At 44.5% G+C, this 22,017-nt stretch overlaps 1 protein-coding gene across 1 annotated transcript in view; it reads left to right on the top strand.

Moving 5' to 3' along the window:
- Positions 1–1,838: 1,838 nt before the first annotated feature.
- The window catches only part of CACNG6 (calcium voltage-gated channel auxiliary subunit gamma 6), a 42,727-nt gene continuing 22,548 nt past the window's right edge, over positions 1,839–22,017 (top strand). Inside the window, exon 1 of the mRNA XM_026712062.2 lies at positions 1,839–2,428. Coding sequence (XP_026567847.1) covers positions 2,104–2,428 — 325 coding nt within the window. The 5' untranslated portion in view covers positions 1,839–2,103. The remainder of the gene's footprint in view (positions 2,429–22,017) is intronic.

Below are 22,017 nucleotides of genomic sequence, written 5' to 3'. Positions count from 1 at the left end.
AGACTCCTTGTATCCTGAGGAAACAATACCCTAAACAAGGAATTATCTAACCCCACCAACACTGGCAAACTACTGTATATAAAAAATGAGCAAGCCTCACACTCATTATCACTGATGATAGTCTATAGCAGTAATGGCTAACCCTTTTGGCACAAAAATGCCCAAAGTGCGTGTGCATTCCCAAAATACAATGCATGCATGCTCTGTGCATGCGCCCCTCCCCCACGTATGCACACGTGACCCATCCCCCCACCCCCTGCATATGCGTGCACGACCCCCTTGGTTATGCTGGTAGAGACCTGAAGACCAGCTGGCCGGTGGGAGGCGCACACATGCATGTGTGGCAGAGCTGAGCTGGGGTGACGGCTCGTATGCCCAGAGAGAGGGTTCTGCATGCCATCTCTGGCACGCGTGCCATAGGTTCGCCATCACAGGTCTATAGCAGGGGTGTCAAACTCGATTTCATTGAGAGCCGCATGAGGGTTGTGTTTGACCTCGGGGGGGGGGCAAGGAGGCATGGCCACGGTGGGCGTGGCCAGCATGATGTCACCGTGTCAGGGGGCGCCTGTGGTGGCTTGAGCACTCTGCCAGTGAAAACAGGCTCCTGAGCTCCGCAGGCCGGATCTAAGCACTCTGTGGACTGGATTCAGCCCCTGGGCCATGAGTTCGATACCCCTGGTCTATAGAGATTTTTCAGTCATCCAGGTCATGATTGTCCCATGAAGGTGCTTTTTCAGGAGGCCGCTGGACTTTCTTGTTTTTCTTTTGAAGACATTTTGCTTCTCATAAAAGAAGCTTCTTCAGCTCTGACTGGATGGTGGGGCATGGAAGGATTTATACTCCTTGCAGACATATATTTGCATCCTTTTAGACTGACCTGGATGACTAAGAATCTCTACAGACTGTTAGCTATGCAATTGGGATGAACACCCTTTGAATGGTGTGGGAGTAAGAATGGATTCCCAGAGGGTAAAAAAATTGCAGACTACAGGAACCAGAAGCCCCACTCAGGTGACCCTGAGGACACGGATAAACCTCCAAGTGCTTTAAAGACCCTTTAAAAGGATGCAAATGACCAGCTGTCTACAGGGAGTATAAATCCTTTCATTCCCCACTATCCTGCCAGAACTGAAGGAGCTTCTTGAATAAGAAGTGAAACATCTTCAAAGAAAAAAACCAAAAAAGTCCAGTTGCCTCCTGAAAAAGCACCTTTGGGACTACTGGCGATGATGTTGCCTAGTTGGGTAATAAAACATCTGCAAGCAAGCAGCCAAGTTAAGACAGCACCGAGAACTCCACACAACGTGCTTTAAATTTACAGTGTGGTAAAGGCAACATTCACAACTGAGTGCCGCATCAGGACATGCACGCATCCTGCTCTGAAAATAAATCAGTGCTTTACCCAGGGGACGTCTAACCCTTTTTTTATAGGACTTCAAAATAATAAACCAGACCAGGACAATGTATTGCTTCAAGTCAACCCCTCCAAGCGCACGCGAAAGGATTTAATACGTTTACCTATGATAAACAGCAGGCACATTGAGAAGATTTCCAGGCCTATTTGGAAGCAAACCAAGTTCCACAGAAGGACAGAGGAGGGACAGAGGAGGGTGCCTTGAGCTCTTCCATGCCTAACGGGTCGCTGTGGGAGTGGGCAGCTGGCGCCTCCCCCATTCCTGAAAGGATCCAATTTAAGCGTCTGCTTTTTTAAGAGTGCCGTACCCCTGCACACAAACACATCCAGACTGTCTATGAACCTTGCAGCTTAAAATAACCCTTGCTGCATGGATGGTGGCTGAGAAACAGTAACAGGTGCGCTGTAGGCTTGCCAAGGCACCAGGGTGGCTGAGGTAGCTGCTGTGCTTGTTGCCAAGTTGGGGGCACTGCCTCGAAAAGACAGGGGTGCTGGGAGAGCGCTCGACAACTTTTCGGCACTGCTTGCAGTGTGTTGACCTAGATAAAACTTAGAAAAAGCTGGGCAACGGACCCAAGCACAAAACCTGGCTCAGAGCTTGGGTGTTTAACAGGCAGCGGACACACTAGCTTTTATTCTTCCCAGGCAAAATAGATTCCCTCAACAAGCAGGGATCAGGAAAAGGGGCTATGATGTGGCCCAACTTTTTCCTTCAGGACCGGGAGCAACGCATAGCTATGCGCAGGAGAGGGGAGACCCAACGGCAGAAAGTTCTGACGGACGAGCAGGAAGGCAAGATCAAGCTGGCCTTCTTTGTGGCCATTGTGGGGATGACCCTGACGGTGCTGGCGGTGGGCACAGAATTCTGGGTGGAACTCAACACCTACAAGCAGAACCACTCCGCCATCTGCGAGGCCGCCCACTTCGGCTTGTGGAAATTCTGCTACAAGAAGCTCTGGGTCTACGATGTGGGAGAAGAGAGACACACCTGCGGGCCCGCGGAGCTGCCCGGTGGTAAGCATGTTTTGAATCCCCTTCCTATCCGCTCTTCCTCTCTTTGTTAAGTTTCAGCAATTCTTCGAAACCTGTTCTCCAACTCTGTTCGGGATAGTCAACTTTGTAGACTTCTCCAGTGTTTTCTGCTGGTCTCCTTCTATTCCATGTCCTGTTACTGCTCCTTCATACAAACAGTTTTGTTGTTGCAAGGAGTTTGTTCCAAGAAATGTGCCTGGAGGTGGGATGGATGAGGCCAGCCCTAGAGGAGACAGATGAGATTGCTGCCCTTCTCACCTCCCCAGAAAACCCAATTCAACTTTCCACACACATTCTTTCTGTCTCACACACGCACACACACACACACACACACACACACACACACACACACACGTAACTGAAAAGCCTTTGCGTTTGTACTTTGTTCCAGGAGATATGCCTGGAGGTAGGATGGATGAGATGAGATCACTCTCCCGCTCAACCTCTCAACTCATCTTTCCACACATATTCCTTCTGCCTCACATACACACAAACACACACACACACACACACACACACACAGAGCTATGTAACTGGGAAGACTTTATACTTGTACTTGTGTTCCAGATGTGGCTGGAGTTGGGATGAGGCCAACAGTAGACAGGTGAGACCGCTGTCCGGCTCATCTCTCCAGAAAAGCCAGTCCAACTTTCCACACACGTTCTTTCTGTCTCACCTAAATACACGTGCACACCTGTGTAATTGGAAAGACTTTGCACTTCTATAGCCATTCACCCTCTACTCCGTCACCAGTGGATTCCTCTTAGCCAGCCAAACAGCTGCTGTTCCTGAGTGGTTTCTTCCTCATAACTATTATGCCACTTGGCAATTTATGAAGATGTTGCTGCCACTCATGGGGAGAATTTTGCAGCTGAAGGGAAATGCGCATGGGGGAAGGGACATCACTGAAGCTCTCGCATGCAGTTTGTGGGCACTGATGTCACACAAAATTCCTTATAGTGTTTTTATATGGAAGCATAACATGCGCATCTTGCACAGAACCACAAGGCATGGCACAGGCAAGGTCATGATGCTAGTTTGAAGATGAGATTTTAGCAGCCACCAGTAAATCTGGGGCTCTTCTCCTTAATGTAATGGAATAACTGCAGGGCTTACTAAATTACACTTTTCAGCAATTCCAGCTAGCAAGACCAGTGGATGAAGGGCGTAGTTGCACTCCTGCCTTGACAGCAATGCTAATTTCCCTACTTAGACATATTCACTCTGATCTTTTATTCACAAAACTAAACTGATGCACAGCATCTGTCTCTCCTCTCTTTCTCCCCTTCCCTTCCGTTCCACATATACCAAGACTGTTTATAATGAAGGCTCATGATTTCAGGCTTGGCATCTTTTTGCAAGGGTAGGCAAAGAGCTTGCTGTGAAGAATTGCTGAAGCATTTATTCCCTTCGGCTAATGATGGGTGACTAAGGCCCTGCCAGCACATTTTTTCAGATACCGGTTTCCATAAGCACGTTCCCTCTTTGAATGTAGAATTGTCTTAACAGCAGCCTTTGGCATCCAGGTGTATTCCCATCCTTTTGCATTACAATCAGTTGCCCTGTTGTCTGGATGATTATAGGAGTTGATAGCCCAACACATCTAGAGGCCACTGAATTGGTACAAATGATTGTTTAAATTAGGAGTGTATCAGTTCACGAGTGTCTAAATTCAGAGCCCTTGTAGGGTCTCAGGAAGCAAACCTTCCTAGTTAGCACATTTTTCTTCGATCCCATCCATCCACGTCATCATTTCCCCCCAAACTTTATCATAAAGGCAAAGGAGTCCCTCCTACTCAGCTAGCCATTGCCAGCTATAGGGGCCCCCTGCTCATCTCCATTTCAAGGCCATTGAGCCAGTGCTGTCTGAAGACCTTTCCGTGGTCATGTGGCCAGCATGACGTCATGGAGGGCTGATACCTTCCCACCAAAGTGGCACCTATTTATCTACTCGCATTTGCATGTTTTTGAACTGCTAGGTAGGCAGGAGCTAAGGTGAAGATGGGGGCTCACCCCGGCGCAAGGCGCTTGGGCCTCGAACCTGGGCTGCCAAGTTTCCAGCCAACAAACCCACTATCTTAACCACTGAACCACTGTGCCGCCTTTAACTTTCATCATGCAGAGTCTTTTTCTATTCCATCATCACTCTCGTCACATGCCCCAAGTATTTTATTTGCTGATGTCACCGCCTTTGTTCAATTCAGGATTGATTGGCAGGGGTTTTCCATGCCGTCAGTCTGTTCTTCACAATCACTGCAGCATCCCCGTGGTCACGTGATCAAAACTCAGAGGCTTGGCAATGACTTGTATTTATGACGGTTGCAATGTCCCGGGATCATGTGACCTTTTTTCACCTTTTGCGACCTTCTAATGAACAAAGTCAATGGAGGAGCCAGATTCACCTAACAACCGTGTTACTAACCTAACAACTGCATGATTCACTTAACAACCGTGGCAGGGAAAGTTGTAAAATAGGGCAACATTCATTTAATAACTGTCTTGCTTAACAATGGAAATTTTGGGCTAAATTATGGTCCTAAGTCGAAGTCTAACTGTTGTTTTCTTTATTCACTTTTTCTTTTTATTAAAACTTCCCACCCAGGAAAGGAAACCTCATATCATCCCAGACAAATGGCTGCCCAATTTTTACTTGAAACCATCTCGTAATAAAATAACCATGACTCTTTAACGATTTTGCCTAATCTTGTTATTGGTTATATTTCTAAGCTTAAACTCTGTTTTTCTGTTCCAGCAGATAAACCTTCTTTATCTATTCATAGACCCACGAAAATAAAATCATCTAGCAACTTCATTTCTTTATTCATTAAGCTTGCAGGTTGAGATGATTTTGGTTTTTTTTAATATTTAACTGCAATCTCAAATATTAATTTCCATTTTACTTTCATTAAGAGCTCATCTACATTTTCTTTACTTCCAGCTAAGGAATTGATATGATCTGAATATTTCAAGCCATTGTTTTCACCTTCGGATTTTAACTACAGCTGTCAGCACTTCCATTCGCTGTATGTTCTGGGAATATATATCTATTATATTCTATATTCTATTCTGTTTCTCCGAAATCTGTCCTTATATCTCCTCTTCCTCCTCCCCTCCCACCCTCCTCCTCCCTTTTCTCCTTCCTAAAGACTCCTTAGAACAGGGATGTCATCCTCAATTTCATTGGGGTTTCATCAGGGTTGTGTTTGACCTGGGGGGTGGTGTCAGGTAGGCATGACCAGGGTGGGCAAGGCAAGGAGTGGATGTGGCCAGCTCGAGGTCACTTGTTTGGGGGCAGAAGTGGTCTTCAGCAGGTTCTGACCAGTTCTGGAGAACCAGTAGTGGAAATTTTGAATAGTTTGGAGAACCAGCAAATACCACCTCTGACTGGCCCCGCCCCCATCTATTCTCTGCCTCCTGAGTCCCAGCTGATCGGCTGGATCTTCTTTTGTAGCCTTGCACAGGAGAACAGAGCTGGAAAGCAGGTTAGCGGGGTGGGGAGGGAATGGGATTTTGCAGTAATCTTCCCCCAGGAGTGGGGAGGGAATAGATATTTTACAGTATCCTTCCTCTGCCATGCCCAGAGGTGGTATTCAGCACATTCTGACCAGTTTCTAGAGAACCGGTAGCGGAAATTTTGAGTAGTTCGGAGAATCAGCAAATGCCACCTCTGACTGGAGGTTTTACAGTATCTTTCCACTGCCATGCCCACAAGCCACACTCACAGAACCGGTAGTAAAAAATTTTGAATCCCACCACTGTTTGGGGGCACCTGTGGTGGCCCAGGAGGAGCCATTGTCTATAGCAGGGGGGGAGATGAGACCAGGGAGAGCACCAAACTCATCCTCCAGAGGAGCCTCGACATCCCTCTTCGGCCACATGGAGGAGCCCCCGGATGGTGCCGTGGGCTGTCCAAAGCCCTAGGCAACGGACAGCAATCCCCCAGCCCAGCCCTTGAGCTCCCAGGGCACCATGACCTCACAGCCCAGCCCAGCCCCGCTTCCCTGAGAGGGTGCCAGGCTGCGCTTACCACCTCCTCGAGGCGGCGGCTGCTGTTCTTGCTCTCCTTGGCCAGGTTGCTCAGGTGTGTGCGGGAGGACAAAGTGTGTAGGTCAGAGGGAGGCCCACTCCCTCTCCACGCAAGGAGACCTGATTTTGTAACAAAGCATCCTCAGCAACAGGATGGGAGACAACCAGGAGAGGTCAAGAGGAGGAGATAAGGGGGTGGTGAAAAGGCAGCATGGCTGCTGGTGACCAAGTGCTAAGGCAGGACGTCCCTCAGACTCTCCCTCTCATTAAAATATTTCTTTCGTTTTTCTTCCTTCCTTCCTTCCTTTTTCCATTTTCTTCTTTTTCCTTCCCTCTTCCTTCTCCTTTCTTTCTTCTTCCTTTCCCTCTTTCCTTATTTTTCCTTCCTTGCCCTCTTCCCATCTTCCCTTCTTCTTTTTTTTTGGTCTTTCCTCTTTCCCTTTCTCCTTTCCTGTCCCTTCGTGGGTGCTCAAATGCACGAGGCCTCCTTGCCCTGTGATCAAAGGCTGCTTTTGCTAGCAGTGCCTCTGCCGGTGTAAACAGAGCTCAGGAGGGGCACACCCAGCCCTCCCGAGCTCCATTTTTGGCTGTGACAGCAGTCTGCCAGGGAAAAGGAGATCTGTCCCGAGCTCCGTTTTCACTGGCAGAGGCACCGCGGGCCAGTCCTTCACTATTTCCAGGATGGCCACATGGGTCACATCAGGCCCATGGGCCTTGAGTTTTACACCCCTGCCTTAGAAGAATCACTTTGTTCAGACACACCATTAGCCTACAATTCAATTGGGGTGGGGGGGAAATCCACCTCTTTTTTGTATTTTCTTCTTTCCTTTATTATCCTTCTCATGTTAGCTTGGAAATTCTCTCCCCATCTATGGTTCCATCTCTCCCCATCTATGGGGGGGGAGTATTACTTTGCTGTGTGAGAAATTAGGGCAGTGATTCAGTAATTTGCACCTTGTCTTGCATGTCTTCTTCAGCGTAGGCATATACAGCGATCTTTCCTAATTTTTAGGTCGCACAATTTCATTTCATATTCACTGACATATTCATTGACATACAATTATGAGAACTTTAATTGCCTCTTTTTCTGGAGCTTTATGCGGTTTCATTGATATTTGCTCTGGTGCTCCCCTGTTTGACAGGTGGCCTATTACCTTCAGTACTTCATTTTCTAGTGGAGTTGGATTTTGAATGTATGATTTTTTTCCCATATATATTTGATATTTGAGAATATAATATTTCTATGAATATTTCTATCATTCTACAGTTTTAGTATAGTCCAGTGGTGGCAGGGGTGGGATTCTACCAGTTCACACCTATTCGCTAGAACCGGTTGTTAACATTCTAAGCAGTTCGGAGAACCGGTTGTTAGAAGAAATTACTGGCCTAATCCTGTAAGGAAGGCAGGAAGGAAACATTCTGGTGTTGCTTACAGAAACTGCCTCTCCGTTAACCCTTATTACATTCTTGGCAGGACTAGACTTCCTGTCTCTGGAACTTCTCTGGAGTTTTCCCCCCCTCCTTTGCCGGTACTTTGCTTGTGTGGAATGACATTCAAAGTTACAGTGGCACTGAAAAAGGTGACTTATGATCATTTTTCACACTTACGACTGTTGCAGCATCCCCATAGTCATGAGAGGCCATGGGAGGAGATGAGTGCCTCAATGTGAGTGATATTGAGTTGACCACGCCCAGCCAATAACATGACCACCAAGCCACGCCCACCAGTCACATGACCACTAAGCCACACCCACCAACCAAGCCACGCCCACAGAACTGGTTGTTAAAAATTTGTAATCCCATCCCTGAGCGGTGGCTAACATTTTTCAGCTTGTGTGCTGAAAATTGTGCGCATGCTCACACACGCCGGTCATATGCTAGCACCCAGAAGGTAATGCGCGTGGCCTCCCCCACGCCCCTGAGCATGTGTTCACGAGGCCTCCACGTACCCCACACATCTGCGTATATGCACACATCTCCTGCACATCCCCAGCCCCCCACGCATGCACGCCAGATACCTGACAATCAGCTGTCAGGCGGGTGGCACACGTGGATGTGTGGTGGGGCTAAGGGATACATGCCATAGGTTCACCTTCACGGCTATAGCTCTTCTTCCCGGAGTTTGTCTATATCAGACTATTTCTGTTGATTCCTCTTGCATATTTCTAGCTCAATTATAAATGTCTCTGTGATTCCTCTACTGTCTTACAAAGTTATTTGTTTCCTATATTTATGTGTTGATACCTTAGCTGACAGATTTTCCATTGTCCTTTCTAGTTTGATCTTTAACTGTAAAGAAATTCATACAAGCATCTGTACCCACAGAAACCAACACCGTTTGGCATTAAAAGCGATTTTTTTTAAAATAATCTGGTAATAATAAACAGATACCTGATAGCTAGATTAAGAAAATAAGGCTGTGTGGGAAGGAAGTTTTAATCAGAGGCATGATATTTTCGGGGAGTAAAAGAGCCAGGATATATATAAATATATATATATATATACAGGTAAACTTATGACCACAATAGAACCCCAAATTTCTGTTGCTAAATGAGACATTTGTTAAGTGAGTTTGGTCCAGTGGTGGGATTCAAAAAATTTTTTACTACTGGTTCTGTGGTGTGGCTTGGTGGGTGTGGCATGGCTTGGTGGGCATGGCAGGGGAAGGTTACTGCAAAATTCCCATTCCCTCCCCATCCCACTAACCTGCTTTTCAGGTCCGTTCTCCTGTGCAGGGCAACAAAAGAAGAGCCAGCCAATCAGCTGGGACTTGGGAGGCAGGGAATAGATGGGGGCAGGGCCAGTCAGAGGTGGTATTTGCAGGTTCTCTGAACTACTCAAAATTTCCGTTACCGGTTCTCCAGAACTGGTCAGAACCTGCTGAATACCACCTCTGATTTGGTCCCATTTTACAATTTTTCTTGCCACAGTTGTTAATTTAATCACTGCAGTTGTTAAGTTAGTAACACTATTGTTAAGTGCAATTGTTTTCTCCATTGAGTTTGCTTGTCAGAAGGTTGCAAAAGGTGACCACATGACCCCCGGACACTATAACGGTCATAAATATAAGTCAGTTGCCAAGAGTCCAAATTTTGATCACATGACTGTGGGGATTCTGTAACAATTGTAAGTATAAAGAATGGTCATGAATCACTTTTTTCAGTCCTGTTTTAACCTCAGCCTTTTTAGAAAACTGAATCTCAGAGAAAGGGTCAGGGAAGAAAGCAGATTGGGGTGCTGGAATTCAAATGAACAAAAGTGTGCTGTGAAAGCCATTATTTTGGAATTGAATGCATGAGATTCAAACCATACATTAAACCCCCTCCAAAAAATTATGGCTTTGTGTAATGTGTTAACCAGGTCAGGGGTTGATTCTAGACAAGTAACCAACCATATAGTAACTCAAAGATGGATGTTTGCCATCATAATTTGCTTCCAAACTATTTGGGTCCCTTAATTCTAAAGAGCTTGTCAGAGATCCACACTTCAGAAGAACAAATGAATGTGTTGGTGCAGCAGACATGAGTGCATTCATTCATTATGCTTTTAGCCTTGCCATGCTGGGTAACCTCTAGTTCAATGATGGCTAATCTTTTTGTCAGTGCATGAGCGTGCCTGCACCCATAATGCAATGCATGCATTGACCCTCTCCCACTCTCCCTGCTCCCCTGCACATGCCCATGTTCCCCCCACCCACCCCAGCCGGGGTGGGATTCAAAATGTTTAAGAACTGGTTCTGTGGGCATGACTTAGATGGTGGGCATGGCTTGGTGGTCATGTTATTGGCTGGGCGTGGCCAACTCAATATCACTCACATTGAGGTACTCATCTCCTCGCCTGGCCTCTCATGACTGTGGGGATGCTGCAACAGTCATAAGTGTGAAAAATAGTCATAAGTCACCTTTTTCAGTGCCATTGTAACTTTGAATGGTCACTCCACACAAGCAAAGTACTAGCAAAAGAGGGGGAAAAAACTCCAGAGAAGTTCCAGAGACAGGAAGTCTAGTCCTGCCAAGAATGTAATAAGGGTTAACGGAGAGGCAGTTTCTGGAAGCAACACCAGAATGTTTCCTTCCTGCCTTCCTTACAGGATTAGGCCAGTAATTTCTTCTAACAACCGGTTCTCTGAACTGCTTAGAATGTTAACAACCGGTTCTAGTGAATAGGTGCGAACTGGTAGAATCCCACCCCTGGCTGAGACCCATGTGCACACATCCTCCCCATGCCCATTTTGGACCTACTAGACCTCCTTGCAGCCTTCTGGGAGAAAAACCGAGGCACCGGTGGGTGCAGCACGGCTCCTCCACAGCCCATTTTTGCTTCCAGGAGGCTGCAGGGAGGCCTACTAGGCCCAAAATAGGGAGCATGGGAGGGGCGTGCCATACTCCCCGCGGTCCCTCCACCCTCCCCGCATGTGCACGCAACCTCCCCACACTCTTCCACCCCACACACTCTCCCACCCCCAGTGCTCCCCCATCCCCGTGCATGTGCTTGTGTCTCCCTCAGGCGCCCCGCCCCCACGCATGGGCAGCAGAGACGGGAAATCAGCTACCACGCACACATGTGCAGTGGAGCAGAACTGGGGTGACAGCTCTTGTGTCCCCAGAGAGGGCTCTGCGTGCCATCTGTGGCACGCATGCCATAGGTTCACCATCATGGCTCTAGTTTGATCTTGGTTTAATAGGGAAATTTTCCTGGTATGTCAGGGACATAAGTAAAGCTTCAGATGGAATAGGCTAGAAGGGACCTTGGAGGTCTAGTCCAATCCCCTGCCCAAAAGGAACCAGGGAGTACAGGGAGGATAGTTGCCGAAATAAACACGGACTTCAGTTCTCAGAATTCCCCAGCCAGCATGCGTGTTGGAGAATTCTGGGAGTTGAAGTCCAAACATCTTCAAGTTCCCAAGATTAGGGAACACTGCTCTAATTTGTCACTGTTTCTTCTGCCTTACTTGAAACTGTCAACCACTGGCCTAAATTCTTCTTAGTTTGCCAAATTTCCTAAGGAAATCAAACCATTATAAGCTGTTTATTTTTGATAACATGTTAGGGGATGATTTTGATACCTGTTGCTTACTGGATTTCTCCTGTGAATAGGATGAAAATACAAAAGTTTTTAACTATCCATCTCCAAATTATTTATTTATGTACAAAGAAACGGATTGGAAAAATAATTCAGCATTATTTACTGCATCTCTTTCCTTTCTCCATAAATATAAACAGCATAAAGACATAAAAGTCTCTTGGTCTCTACCTCTGAGGCTTCCCTACAACACAGTAAAAATGTATAAGTATTCCTCATTTAGCAACTGCCTCATAGAACAACTGTCCACAGATAAAACAGTGATCAAAAAGAAACTATTCTCAACCTGTGCAGGTCTGTAAAACAAACAAAAGCTGAAGTAAAATTGTAAATACAGTCCTGATTTCATTTAGTGACCGCCTTGTTTAATAACTGAATTTCTGGTCCCAATTGTGGTCACTAAATGAGGACTAGTTGCATTACATTCCTGTACATCAGGGATGTCAAACTCAAGGCCCGGAGGCTGGATCTGGCCAGTGAGCTGCTTAGATCTGGTCCACGGGGCCACCCAGGAAACAGCGAAGGACTGGCACACGGGGCCTCTGCCAGTGAAAAGGGAACTCGCTAGGGCTGCGTGCAGTCCTCCTGGACTCCATTTTCTCTGACAGAGAGTTGCAGGAGGTTGTCCCAGGTGAAAACAGAGTTCGTGAGAGCCAGGAATGCTCTCCTCGAGCTCCATTTTCATTGGCAGAAGGTTGCAGGAAGTCATCCCAGCCAAAAATGGAGCTCAGGAGCCCATTTTCATTGGCAGAGTACTCGGGCCACCATAGGTGCCCCCAAACACAAGTGAAGTCATGCTGGCCACACCCAACCCAGCCCCCTGAAGTCAAACACAAACCTGATGCATCCCTCAATAAAATCAAATTTGACACTCCTGATGTACCTTCAGACAACCCTTTTCCTGGATTTTAGACGGTCCAATCTTAACAGATCTGGGTTATCGTGATGGCACACAATGCACAAAGGGATCTTAATCTTCTCAATCTTTTGTCACAAAAGCGGTCCTTGTCACATGATTTGTCAGGCATGAAAGACCAGGTCCACATATGAGGATTCAATCAAATTGATTTATTGCTAAAGACCATGCACAGGAATCTCCTCAGCTAATGGTAAACAAATACTTAGAGTTAGATGAAAGCCTATGGGGCTCAAGAAGCATTAAACCTAATTCACTTGTGACTGCATAATCATTCTAGGCTGATGATCCCACTTTTCACTCCACCACCCAGTTCTGCTCTTCCTTTGCCTTCATCTTTCCAAGAAGCTACTAATTAAGGTGCAAGGATTTTACCATCTCTGGATTTCCTTACCTTACATATTAACCAAAGCAGTATTTCTCAACCTTGTCAACTTTAAGATAAGTGCAGATTGTCTTGCAAAATCATACAACTTGGCCTCTGCTAAAATCTCCTTTTATAATCTAAGCACGTTTTCTTTTCCTTTACTGTTTGCTAAGACATTGTGAGTTTTAGAGCTAGCTAATGCTTGCAGTTTCTAAATTTCATTTGAAGCACAACAGAAATTCTTAGAGATCTTCAGCTGGGGTGGATATTAAAAGACAAGATTATCTTGGAGTACTTCAGCCGTTGAAGGAACAGGTGTTGCCAGGGCTAAAACTTCTTAATTGCATCTGTTATTTCAGAAATGTTGACACTTGTACATAACTTTCAGTTATATACCATTCCATTTATATCCCAACCGTTCTCCAGGAATTTTGCAATTTCACATATAGGCTGTTTTGCATCGGGCTAAATTCTATCACTAAGCCAAGTATCATCTGTAGCATGCATCTCTTTTGTCTAATTCCTGGACTAACACTAATCTCATCACTTTCAACAGTTTTTAATTTTGGACATTGCTGAGATGTCACAGCAAAATATTTTTTAAAAAAAAATACCCATGCATCTCCCATCTCAATGTATAATTTCTGCCATCAATGCCAAATTCAAAGAGGAGAGTTCAAAAACTTAAGATGCAATCAAATTTATCATTCCAACTGAGTGATACTTAACAACTAAAGCCAGGCCAAATATTTAAGTTTATTTTGACAGGTTTCCTGTTTTTTAAGGTCTACTTTTCTATATTTGATACATGCTACTGAATTTGCAAAATTATTCCAGTATGTGTGGCTTGCAAAACATTGGGAACACAGAATTAAGAAGGAGGATTTCCTTCAATACTGTGAAAAAGGTAAGAGTCGAATTGAGTCGAATTTCATTCAGTTTGACTTGGTGAACATACACATGAAATTTTCTAGCAGAAAGAACTGGTTCTGCCTTCCTCTAGTCTAGGGCATGTTTTCAACCAACCAACCACACCTGATTTTACTTCACTTTTGAACCCAATGTCAACTAGTTGCTTTCTCCAATAGGTGAGAAAGCCTCATTTGAGCTTTTCTCTCCAATTAGAGTATTTTCTTTGGTAACTTAGCAATAGCAATAGCACTTATAATGCCTTACAACCCCTCTAAATGGTTTACAGAGTCAGAGTATTGCCCCCCCAACAATCTGGGTCTTCATTTTACCCACCTCGGAAGGATGGAAGGCTGACTCAACCTTGAGCCTGGTGGGATTTGAACTGCTGAAAGCCGGTGATCAGAAAAAGTGGCCTGAAGTACTGCATTCTAGCCACGGTTTAATGCAGAAAGAGGTTGTATGGAGGTGGTGCTGAATCATTTGGCTTGGACTGATTTGAGTTACTCTAAGGTCACAAAAGGTCAAAGGAAGTCTCCAATGTTACATGTAGTCCTTGAGTTGCGATCATTTATGACTTACAATCACTTGTATAGTGCCGTGATGGCAAACCTATGGCACACGTGCCACAAGTGGCACGCAGAGCATTTGTGCAGGCATGCAAGTCCCAGCCAAACTTACCTGCACTGTGCACTTCAGCCCATTTGAGGCCTTTTGCAGCCTCCCAGAGGCTCGAGGGAAGCCTCTGCAGCCTTTGGAGGCCGAAAAACAGGCCCGTTTCATCACTTCCTATATATACGAAAAAGGCCTCAAATGGGCCAAAAATCAGCTGGGAGGCACATGCATGTACAGTGCAGGTAAGAGGGTGGGGGGTTGCGCACGCATGCACAGAGGGTGGGGTGGGACCACGGGCATTGCCTTCTGGGTGTTGGCATGCAAGCGCGAGCACAATTTTCGGCACAGAAGCCCAAGAAGGTTAGCCCCTACCGGTATAGTGACTGTACTGAAAAAAAGTGTCTTATCATTGATTTTCACAATTATTAGCCATTGCAGCATCCCTATGGCCACATGATCAAAATCTGGACACTTAACAACTGCAACTGGTATTTATGACAGTTGCACTGTCCCAGGGTCATATGGTCACCATTTTAACTTTCTCAGCTGCCTTCTGACAAACAAAGTGAATGGGTGAAACCAGGTTTGTTTAACAACCCGCATGATTCACTTAACAACTGTGTCAAATAAAGTAAAATGGGGTGTAACTTACTTAACAACTGCCTTGCTTAGCAACAGAAATTTTAGGGTCAATTGTGGTTGAAAGTTGAGAACTACCTGTACTGAGTGGTCCAGTGAAGTACAGATCAGTGTAGAGCTACTAAGAAGAAAGGTATTTAGCTGTGAGGACCAAGGAAGAAATAAAGCAGGAGCAAGAAATCACAAAATCAGGCACTATTGACTTTACCGCTTCACATAGCATAAGAAATTCTGGTCTTAATTGTGGTCATAAGTTAAGGACTACCTGCATTGCATATTGCCAGTTTTTGCATGGCTGCACATACTGGCATATCCCATAGCAGCCCCAAAGGTGCTTTTTCAAGAGGCAACTAGACTTTCTTGTTTTTCTTTGAAGACGTTTCGCTTCTCATCAGCTCTGAAGAAGCTTCTTGGATGAGAAGCAAAACGTCTTCAAAGAAAAAAAAAATCGAGTTGTCTACATCCCATAGCAGCCTTTCTGTCTGAATGCTGTAAGCTTAAACCAAAAATTTGTGGGAAGCTCCCCTTCCACCCCAACCTCACCTCCTACTGCCAGGCCTGGTTTTCCTTCCCTGTTCTGAGTTAGATGATAAGTTATTCATCTTCCATCTTAAATTATCTATAGTTAGTGAAGCAGACTTCTAACAAAAGGCTGCTGAGCTGTGCTGATGTTCCTCTCTCTCCCTCTCTCTGCAAAGAAATGCAGCTGTGGGGGCGTTTCGGTTTGATTAGAGCAGCTGTGCTGCCTTTGTTCTCCTTTCCAGATCAAAGTCTTTGCCTCCAGTTCTACTTGTTGCCCCACAATTGGCATATGTGCTACAGTTATCCCAGATCCAAAGCAGCACGCTGAAATTTCACACCATCCTGCCCCGCCAGGAAAGAAGCCAATTCCTCCGCTGGCCTCAGGGAATGTGACACTAATGTGCTGCTCGTAGCTGATGCTGACGTTCATCTACCAATTATGAAAAATCTCCCCTACTGATTTTGGCTGATCATGTTCTCATTAAAATACAGGCTTATAACTATGACTTACGATTACAGTTTGGAACAGAATTTCTGGTGCTAAGCAAGGCAGCTTTAAAGTGAGTCACGCCCAATTTTACAACCTTGTATGCCAGAGTGGTTTAAGCAAATCACTGCAGTTGTTCAGTGAATTATGTGGTTGTTAAGGGAATCCAGCCTTCCATACTGATGTTGCTTGTTGGAAGCCAGCTTGGAAGATCGCAAAGAGCCATCCGATGACCCAGGAACACTGCAAACCCTTGTAAATACATACCAGTTGTCTAGTGCCCAAATTTTGATCACATGACCATGAAGATGTTGTGATGCAAAAATCAGTCATAAGTCATTTTTTTCAGTGCCATTACAACATTAAATGGTCACTAAACAAACGCTTGTAAGTCAAGGACTACCTGTGCTAGTCTTTTCATTCAGTCCCCTTGCCAAATGTTGAATAAATAATGAGAGACAATCATACATGAGTGAGCTTGCGGGCTATATCTGGGCAGAAATATATCCTTGCCAACGGAACAATTGCCATAATGTTAGCAATACAGGAAATCTTCCACTTATGACCACAACTGAGGCCAACATTTCTGTTACTAAGTGAGACATTTGTTAAGTGTGTTTTGCCCCATTTTAACGACCTTTTTTGCCACAATTGTTAAGTGAATCATCGCAGTTGTTAAGTTAGCAACACAGTTATTAAGTGAATCTGGTTTCCTGATTGACTTTGCTTGTCCAAAGGGCACAAAAGGTAATTGTATTGTGTGACCCTGGGACACCGTAACCATCATAAGTATGAATCAATTGCTAAGTGCCTGGATTTGGATTATGTGACCATGGGTGTGCTACAATCATTGTGTGAAAAATGGTTGTAAGTCGTTTTACTCAGTGCTGTTGTAACTTTGAAAGGACACTAAATGAACTGTTTTAAGTGAAGGAGTACCTGTATTTACAATTTTACATCCTCTCAACCTAAATGTCACAAAATTTAAAAAGGCCAGATGTGTCTAGTCAGACACATGGCTTTATTACTTCTTTAATCACTAAGTCCTGATTTTTTTCATTATGTCCAAGGCCCACAATTACACAATCATAGCCCCAGTCCTTTTACTATGTGTCACATATACAATGCAGGTTTAAAAACAGGTGAGGTTTTAATTGTGTTTTAATAATGGATGGAAACTGAACAAGGAGAGATTTAACCTAGAAATAAGGAGAAACTTTCTGACAGTGAGAACAATCAACCAATGGAACAGCTTGCCCTCGGAAGTTGTGGGAGCGCCATCACTGGAGACTCTCAAGAAGAGACTGGACTGCCATCTGTCAGAAATGATGTAGGGTCTCCTGCAGTGGTGGGATTCAATTTTTTTTACTAGCGGTTCTATGGGCGTGGCTTAGTGGGCATGGCATGGCTTGGTGAGTGTGGCTTGGTAGATGTGGTTTGGTGGGTGTGGCAGGATAAGGATACTGTAAAATCTCCATTCCCTCCCCACTCCTGGGGGAAGGTTACTACTAAATCCCATTCCCTCCCCACCCCACTCACCTGCTTTCCAGCTCTGTTCTCCTGTGCAGGGCAACACAAGAAGACCCAGCCAATCGGTGGTGGTGGTGGGGACTCAGGAGGCAGAGAATAGATGGGGGCGGTACCAGGCGTTTTCCGGTTCTTCGAACTACTCAAAATTTCTGCTATCAGTTCTCCAGAACTGGTCAGTACCTGCTGAATACCACCTCTGCCTCTCAACCTGAATGTGACAAAATTTGAAAAGGGCAGATGTACCTAGTCAGACACATGGCCTTATTACTTCTTTAAGCACCAAGTCCTGATTTTTCCTTTATGTCCAGGGCCAACAATCATAGCCCATTCCTTTTACTCTGTGTCACATATACAATGCAAAAAGTTTAAAAGGGTGGGGTTTTAATTGTGTGGATCAAAGCCCTGTCCTTTTTCAATATATATCACATGCGCTGCACACCTCCAAAGGGTGGGGCTTTGATGGCACAGCTGTGGCCTCCATCTTGACTTTTGTCACCACCATCCCCTTTCCAGAGACGCCCTGCAGAAGATCCAACCTTCCTCAGTTCAGCCAAGACTGGCAAAAGTTCCGTATAGTTTTTCTTCTTTTCATCCAGTGTGCTTGTGATTTTATTTTTTATTTTTTTGACACCGCCCTTGTGAGCAGCCCCTCATCTTGTTAAACCATCATTTCTTCATCGTGGTCTATTGAAGTGGTGTAGAAATATTCTAAATTGTATACTGCATTTAGTTGGAGACTTGTTCCAATAGCATCATCACCAGAGCAAAAGTTAGATTAAATTAATATCATTTCATTTACAAATAAATACTTTTAAGTTATACAATAAATCCCTCTCAGAGGAAAAAAAAATCATAATTTGGTTATCTTGAGGTTGAAATGCCACCAAATGTATATAGGTTGCCCTGTTTATTCTTGAGCCTGAGGTGGTGCAAACTTTTTTCCTGAGTCAATAATCTTATTCATAGTTATCTAGGTGCATCAAAATAAAAAAAAATATTTACAAACTACACCCACAGGATTCCCAGGAGTAAACACAAATCATTATATGTTCTAACATGATGTGTAAAGCCAGCTTGTGCTGCCCAGAGACACCAGAACATCTTTTGGATTAGCCCTAGGTTGTTGAGAAACGCTTCTGTTTTTTCCTCATACCCAAACTCTTTTTCTACTCTGCTCATTGAAAAGCAAGTTTTAAATTGCTTGTGGGTGAAATGGTTATAAACTGAGTGTGACCAGGTAGAGGAAAAGAATTTAGGAAGAAACCTTCGATGCGGTAATGATGAACATCGAGACAATGTTCAGCCTCCCCCGGTAGCACATTTTTAAGTGCACCATTGGCAATCTTACAAACAAATTAGAAAGGTTTTTGAATGTCAGACTAGCAACCAAGACAGGAAGAAATGGTAAAAAAGAAAAAAGATTGGAAGAAAAAAGATTAAGCAGCAGTGAAGTAATTGGCTTCAGGTGCTTAAAAGGCAAATGGAATAGATGAGAGATGCTGACAAATAATTATCTCATTGCCTATCACTGGTGACGCTAACCTGGTTTGGCTAATGAAATGTCTGCAAGAAAACAACCAAATTCAGAGAGCATTTCAACCCTTGGCAACAATCCTTTATTGGTATCTCTCATTTCTACCCTCATGATCTGTCGTGAGTCTGTGAGGAGCTTGGTGTTGGGAAATTTGGGGCAGAATTGCTGTTTCCCACCTGTGGCAAGACTGACCTAAAACAACCGAGGTTCATGAAATACATATGGTGAAATATTTATTAGCTACCTCTCTGTGTAGAATTTGAGACTTACAACCACAATTGAGCCCAGAATTTCTGTTGCTAAGTGAGACAGTTGTTAAGTGAGTTTTGCTCCATTTTATGACATTTTTGTCACAGTTGTTAAGTGAATCACTGCAATTGTTAAGTTAGTGACATAGATTACTGAATCTGGCTTCTCCATTGACTTTGCTTATCACAAGGTTAAAAAAGGTGATCATATGACTGCAACCATCATAAATATGAGCCAGCTGCCAAACGTTTGAATTTTGATCACGTGGCCATGGGGATGCTGCAAAGGTCGTACGTGTGAAAATCAGTTATAAGTCCCTTTTTTCAGTGCCACTGTTACCTCAAATGGTCACTAAACGAGAACTACCTGTAATTCAGCAAAAGAGAACATTTATCCATGATGGCATCTCATCTGGGCAACCTTCTTCCTTGTATCTATCTGACAGGTCCTGAAGCACCAAAAGAAAAAAAAAATTCTTTTGAAATGGCTATATTCCTGCATTTAGTTCTGCAAAGTTAATGCTTAATTTCACCCACTCCCAAAAATGTTAACATTTATGAAATGTGAAAGAATGAATTTTGTGTAGCCGTTAAAGCATCAGGCTAGAAACTGGGAAAGCGTGAGTTCTAGTCTGTTTTAAGCACCTCACTCCTCCAGCTTTTTGCTGCAAATCTCCAGATGTGACTGACAATTGTCAGTTGTATAAGGGCAAGGCTAGCAATAGCCATGGGAATGGGACCCCTCCCTGCAGTTTAACAAATAATCCCACAACACAGTTTTGGCAGGGCACTCTTGGACAAAAGCCGTTAAACTAACTTTTGTCTAGAAGTGAAGGTTGCTCAGAGCCATGGAAATGAAAGTGTGAAAGTTATATCTGGATACACTCCAGTTTAGAAATGAGGCCTCTGGTATTGACAACAGGAGCACAGACTGACCAGATGGCTATGGTAGAGAGTGAACAGTCCATCAAACTGAAATTAGATGCCTGACTGAAGGACTCAGCAGATACCAAGCTCAATTTAATTCTCTCCTCCAAGTTTATGCTACACTTCTATTCCCCATTCACTTTTTATGCACAAATGACAGCCGAAGGGCACTATTTTGTCTGGCTTTTCTCCTGGCCTTTCTCCCCATGGTGGCATAATAATCTCAGGCCAGCCTTATGACTTGGAATGATGGATGGACACACAGGTATTTTCAAACAGATTAGCCCTCAATATCTCTATTTCAAGAATGAAATGTTGGAGAGATATTTCTAGACATCAGATCTGTCTGGAAAGAAACGCCATCTGATCGGGATATCCATTGCTCAGACCCCTGGCGTCTGAAATAATTGCATTCTGTATCTGCACTGGGAAATGCTTACTCCTCTTATTGAATTGTTTAGATATGAGACAAGACATTAGCCCACTTCTCATATCATGCTAAGTTTATTGTGGAGTCCTTGTTGCTGTCCGAGCTTGCTTGTTTGCTTGCAGACATTTCATTACCCCATTAGGTAATATAATCAGTGCTAAAGAGAGTGGGATTTGCTCCCTATTTATATACAGTAGTGGCTTGCATTGCCAGTGTTGGTGGAGCTGTAGCTTTCTTCTTGGTGGACACGTAGAGATAAGCCATATTTTGATACTGTTAAGTCCGGGAGATCAGTCCCGGGTAGATCGGGTCGCATAGAGAGGCGAGACCCAAAGTGCACATTCAGCTCTTTATTGAATATGCAGTTCGGTCCAAGACCTGCGAGTCGCTTGGCTTTATTCAGCCAGCTGGCGGCTCAGCGGCCAATGGCACCGCTTTGAATTTCCCACGATCGGCTCGGCCAATCACGGTGGATTCTTAGCGCACCAATCACAGTAGTTTAGTTAGCCAATCAGATTGTGGTCCGCATGGACCAATTAGAACTCAGGATTTCGAGAATGATAATATAGAACAGATACCATTCAAAAGAGACAATAGCAAAGTTAAAAAAGAAAGAAAAAGACCAGAACATACTTTATACAGCAGTCTACACCCAGATAAGCAGGGAATCAAATAAAAAAACAATACCCTATGTTCCATACTAACAGGCTTGTAGGCCTGCATTCCTATTGGTCTGGAAAAGCCAGGCCGTGATTGGACAAAACTAAGCATTCTGATTGGTTCTTATTCGGCTGCCGTGATTGGGTAAAACCAAGCGCGGCAAGCTCAAATGCATGTCATAGGCTGCCTAGCCGCAGCCAGCTCTATAAAAGGAGCTGCCTCAGCTGGGAGTCTCTTCTCAATATCTGGTTTCCTAATAAAGAGCTGTTGTCACTATTTCGAGTCTCGTCTCTCCTTGGGACCCACTGCCCAGACATAACACTCTAATCAAGGATGGAGGAGCAGGGATGTGTTCATTCTGCAATGGCTATTTCTGGCTCCCATGAGGTGTCCCTTCTGACCACTAGGTGCTCCCCTCAGTTTACATGTTAGCTTAGATTTCAGATAGTCCTTGACTTATGACCACAATTGGGATTTAAAAATTTAACATAATTAGCAGTGCAGTCATTGAGTTAGATATGACATGATTGCACCTGATATCATGACCTTTTTTTGCTGCAATTGTTAAGCAAGACATCTCACTATCTTTATTTGTAACCCTTCCTACTGGCTTCCCCATTGACTTTAGTTATCAGAAGCCAGTCGGGATGGTCAGAAATGGCAATCACGGGACTCCAAT

The sequence above is a fragment of the Pseudonaja textilis genome, chromosome Z (genome assembly GCF_049901715.1).
Source record: "Pseudonaja textilis isolate UNSWEBS1 chromosome Z, rPseTex1.2, whole genome shotgun sequence".
Lineage (NCBI taxonomy): Eukaryota > Metazoa > Chordata > Lepidosauria > Squamata > Elapidae > Pseudonaja > Pseudonaja textilis.
This window is presented reverse-complemented; position numbering and strand designations above follow the sequence as displayed.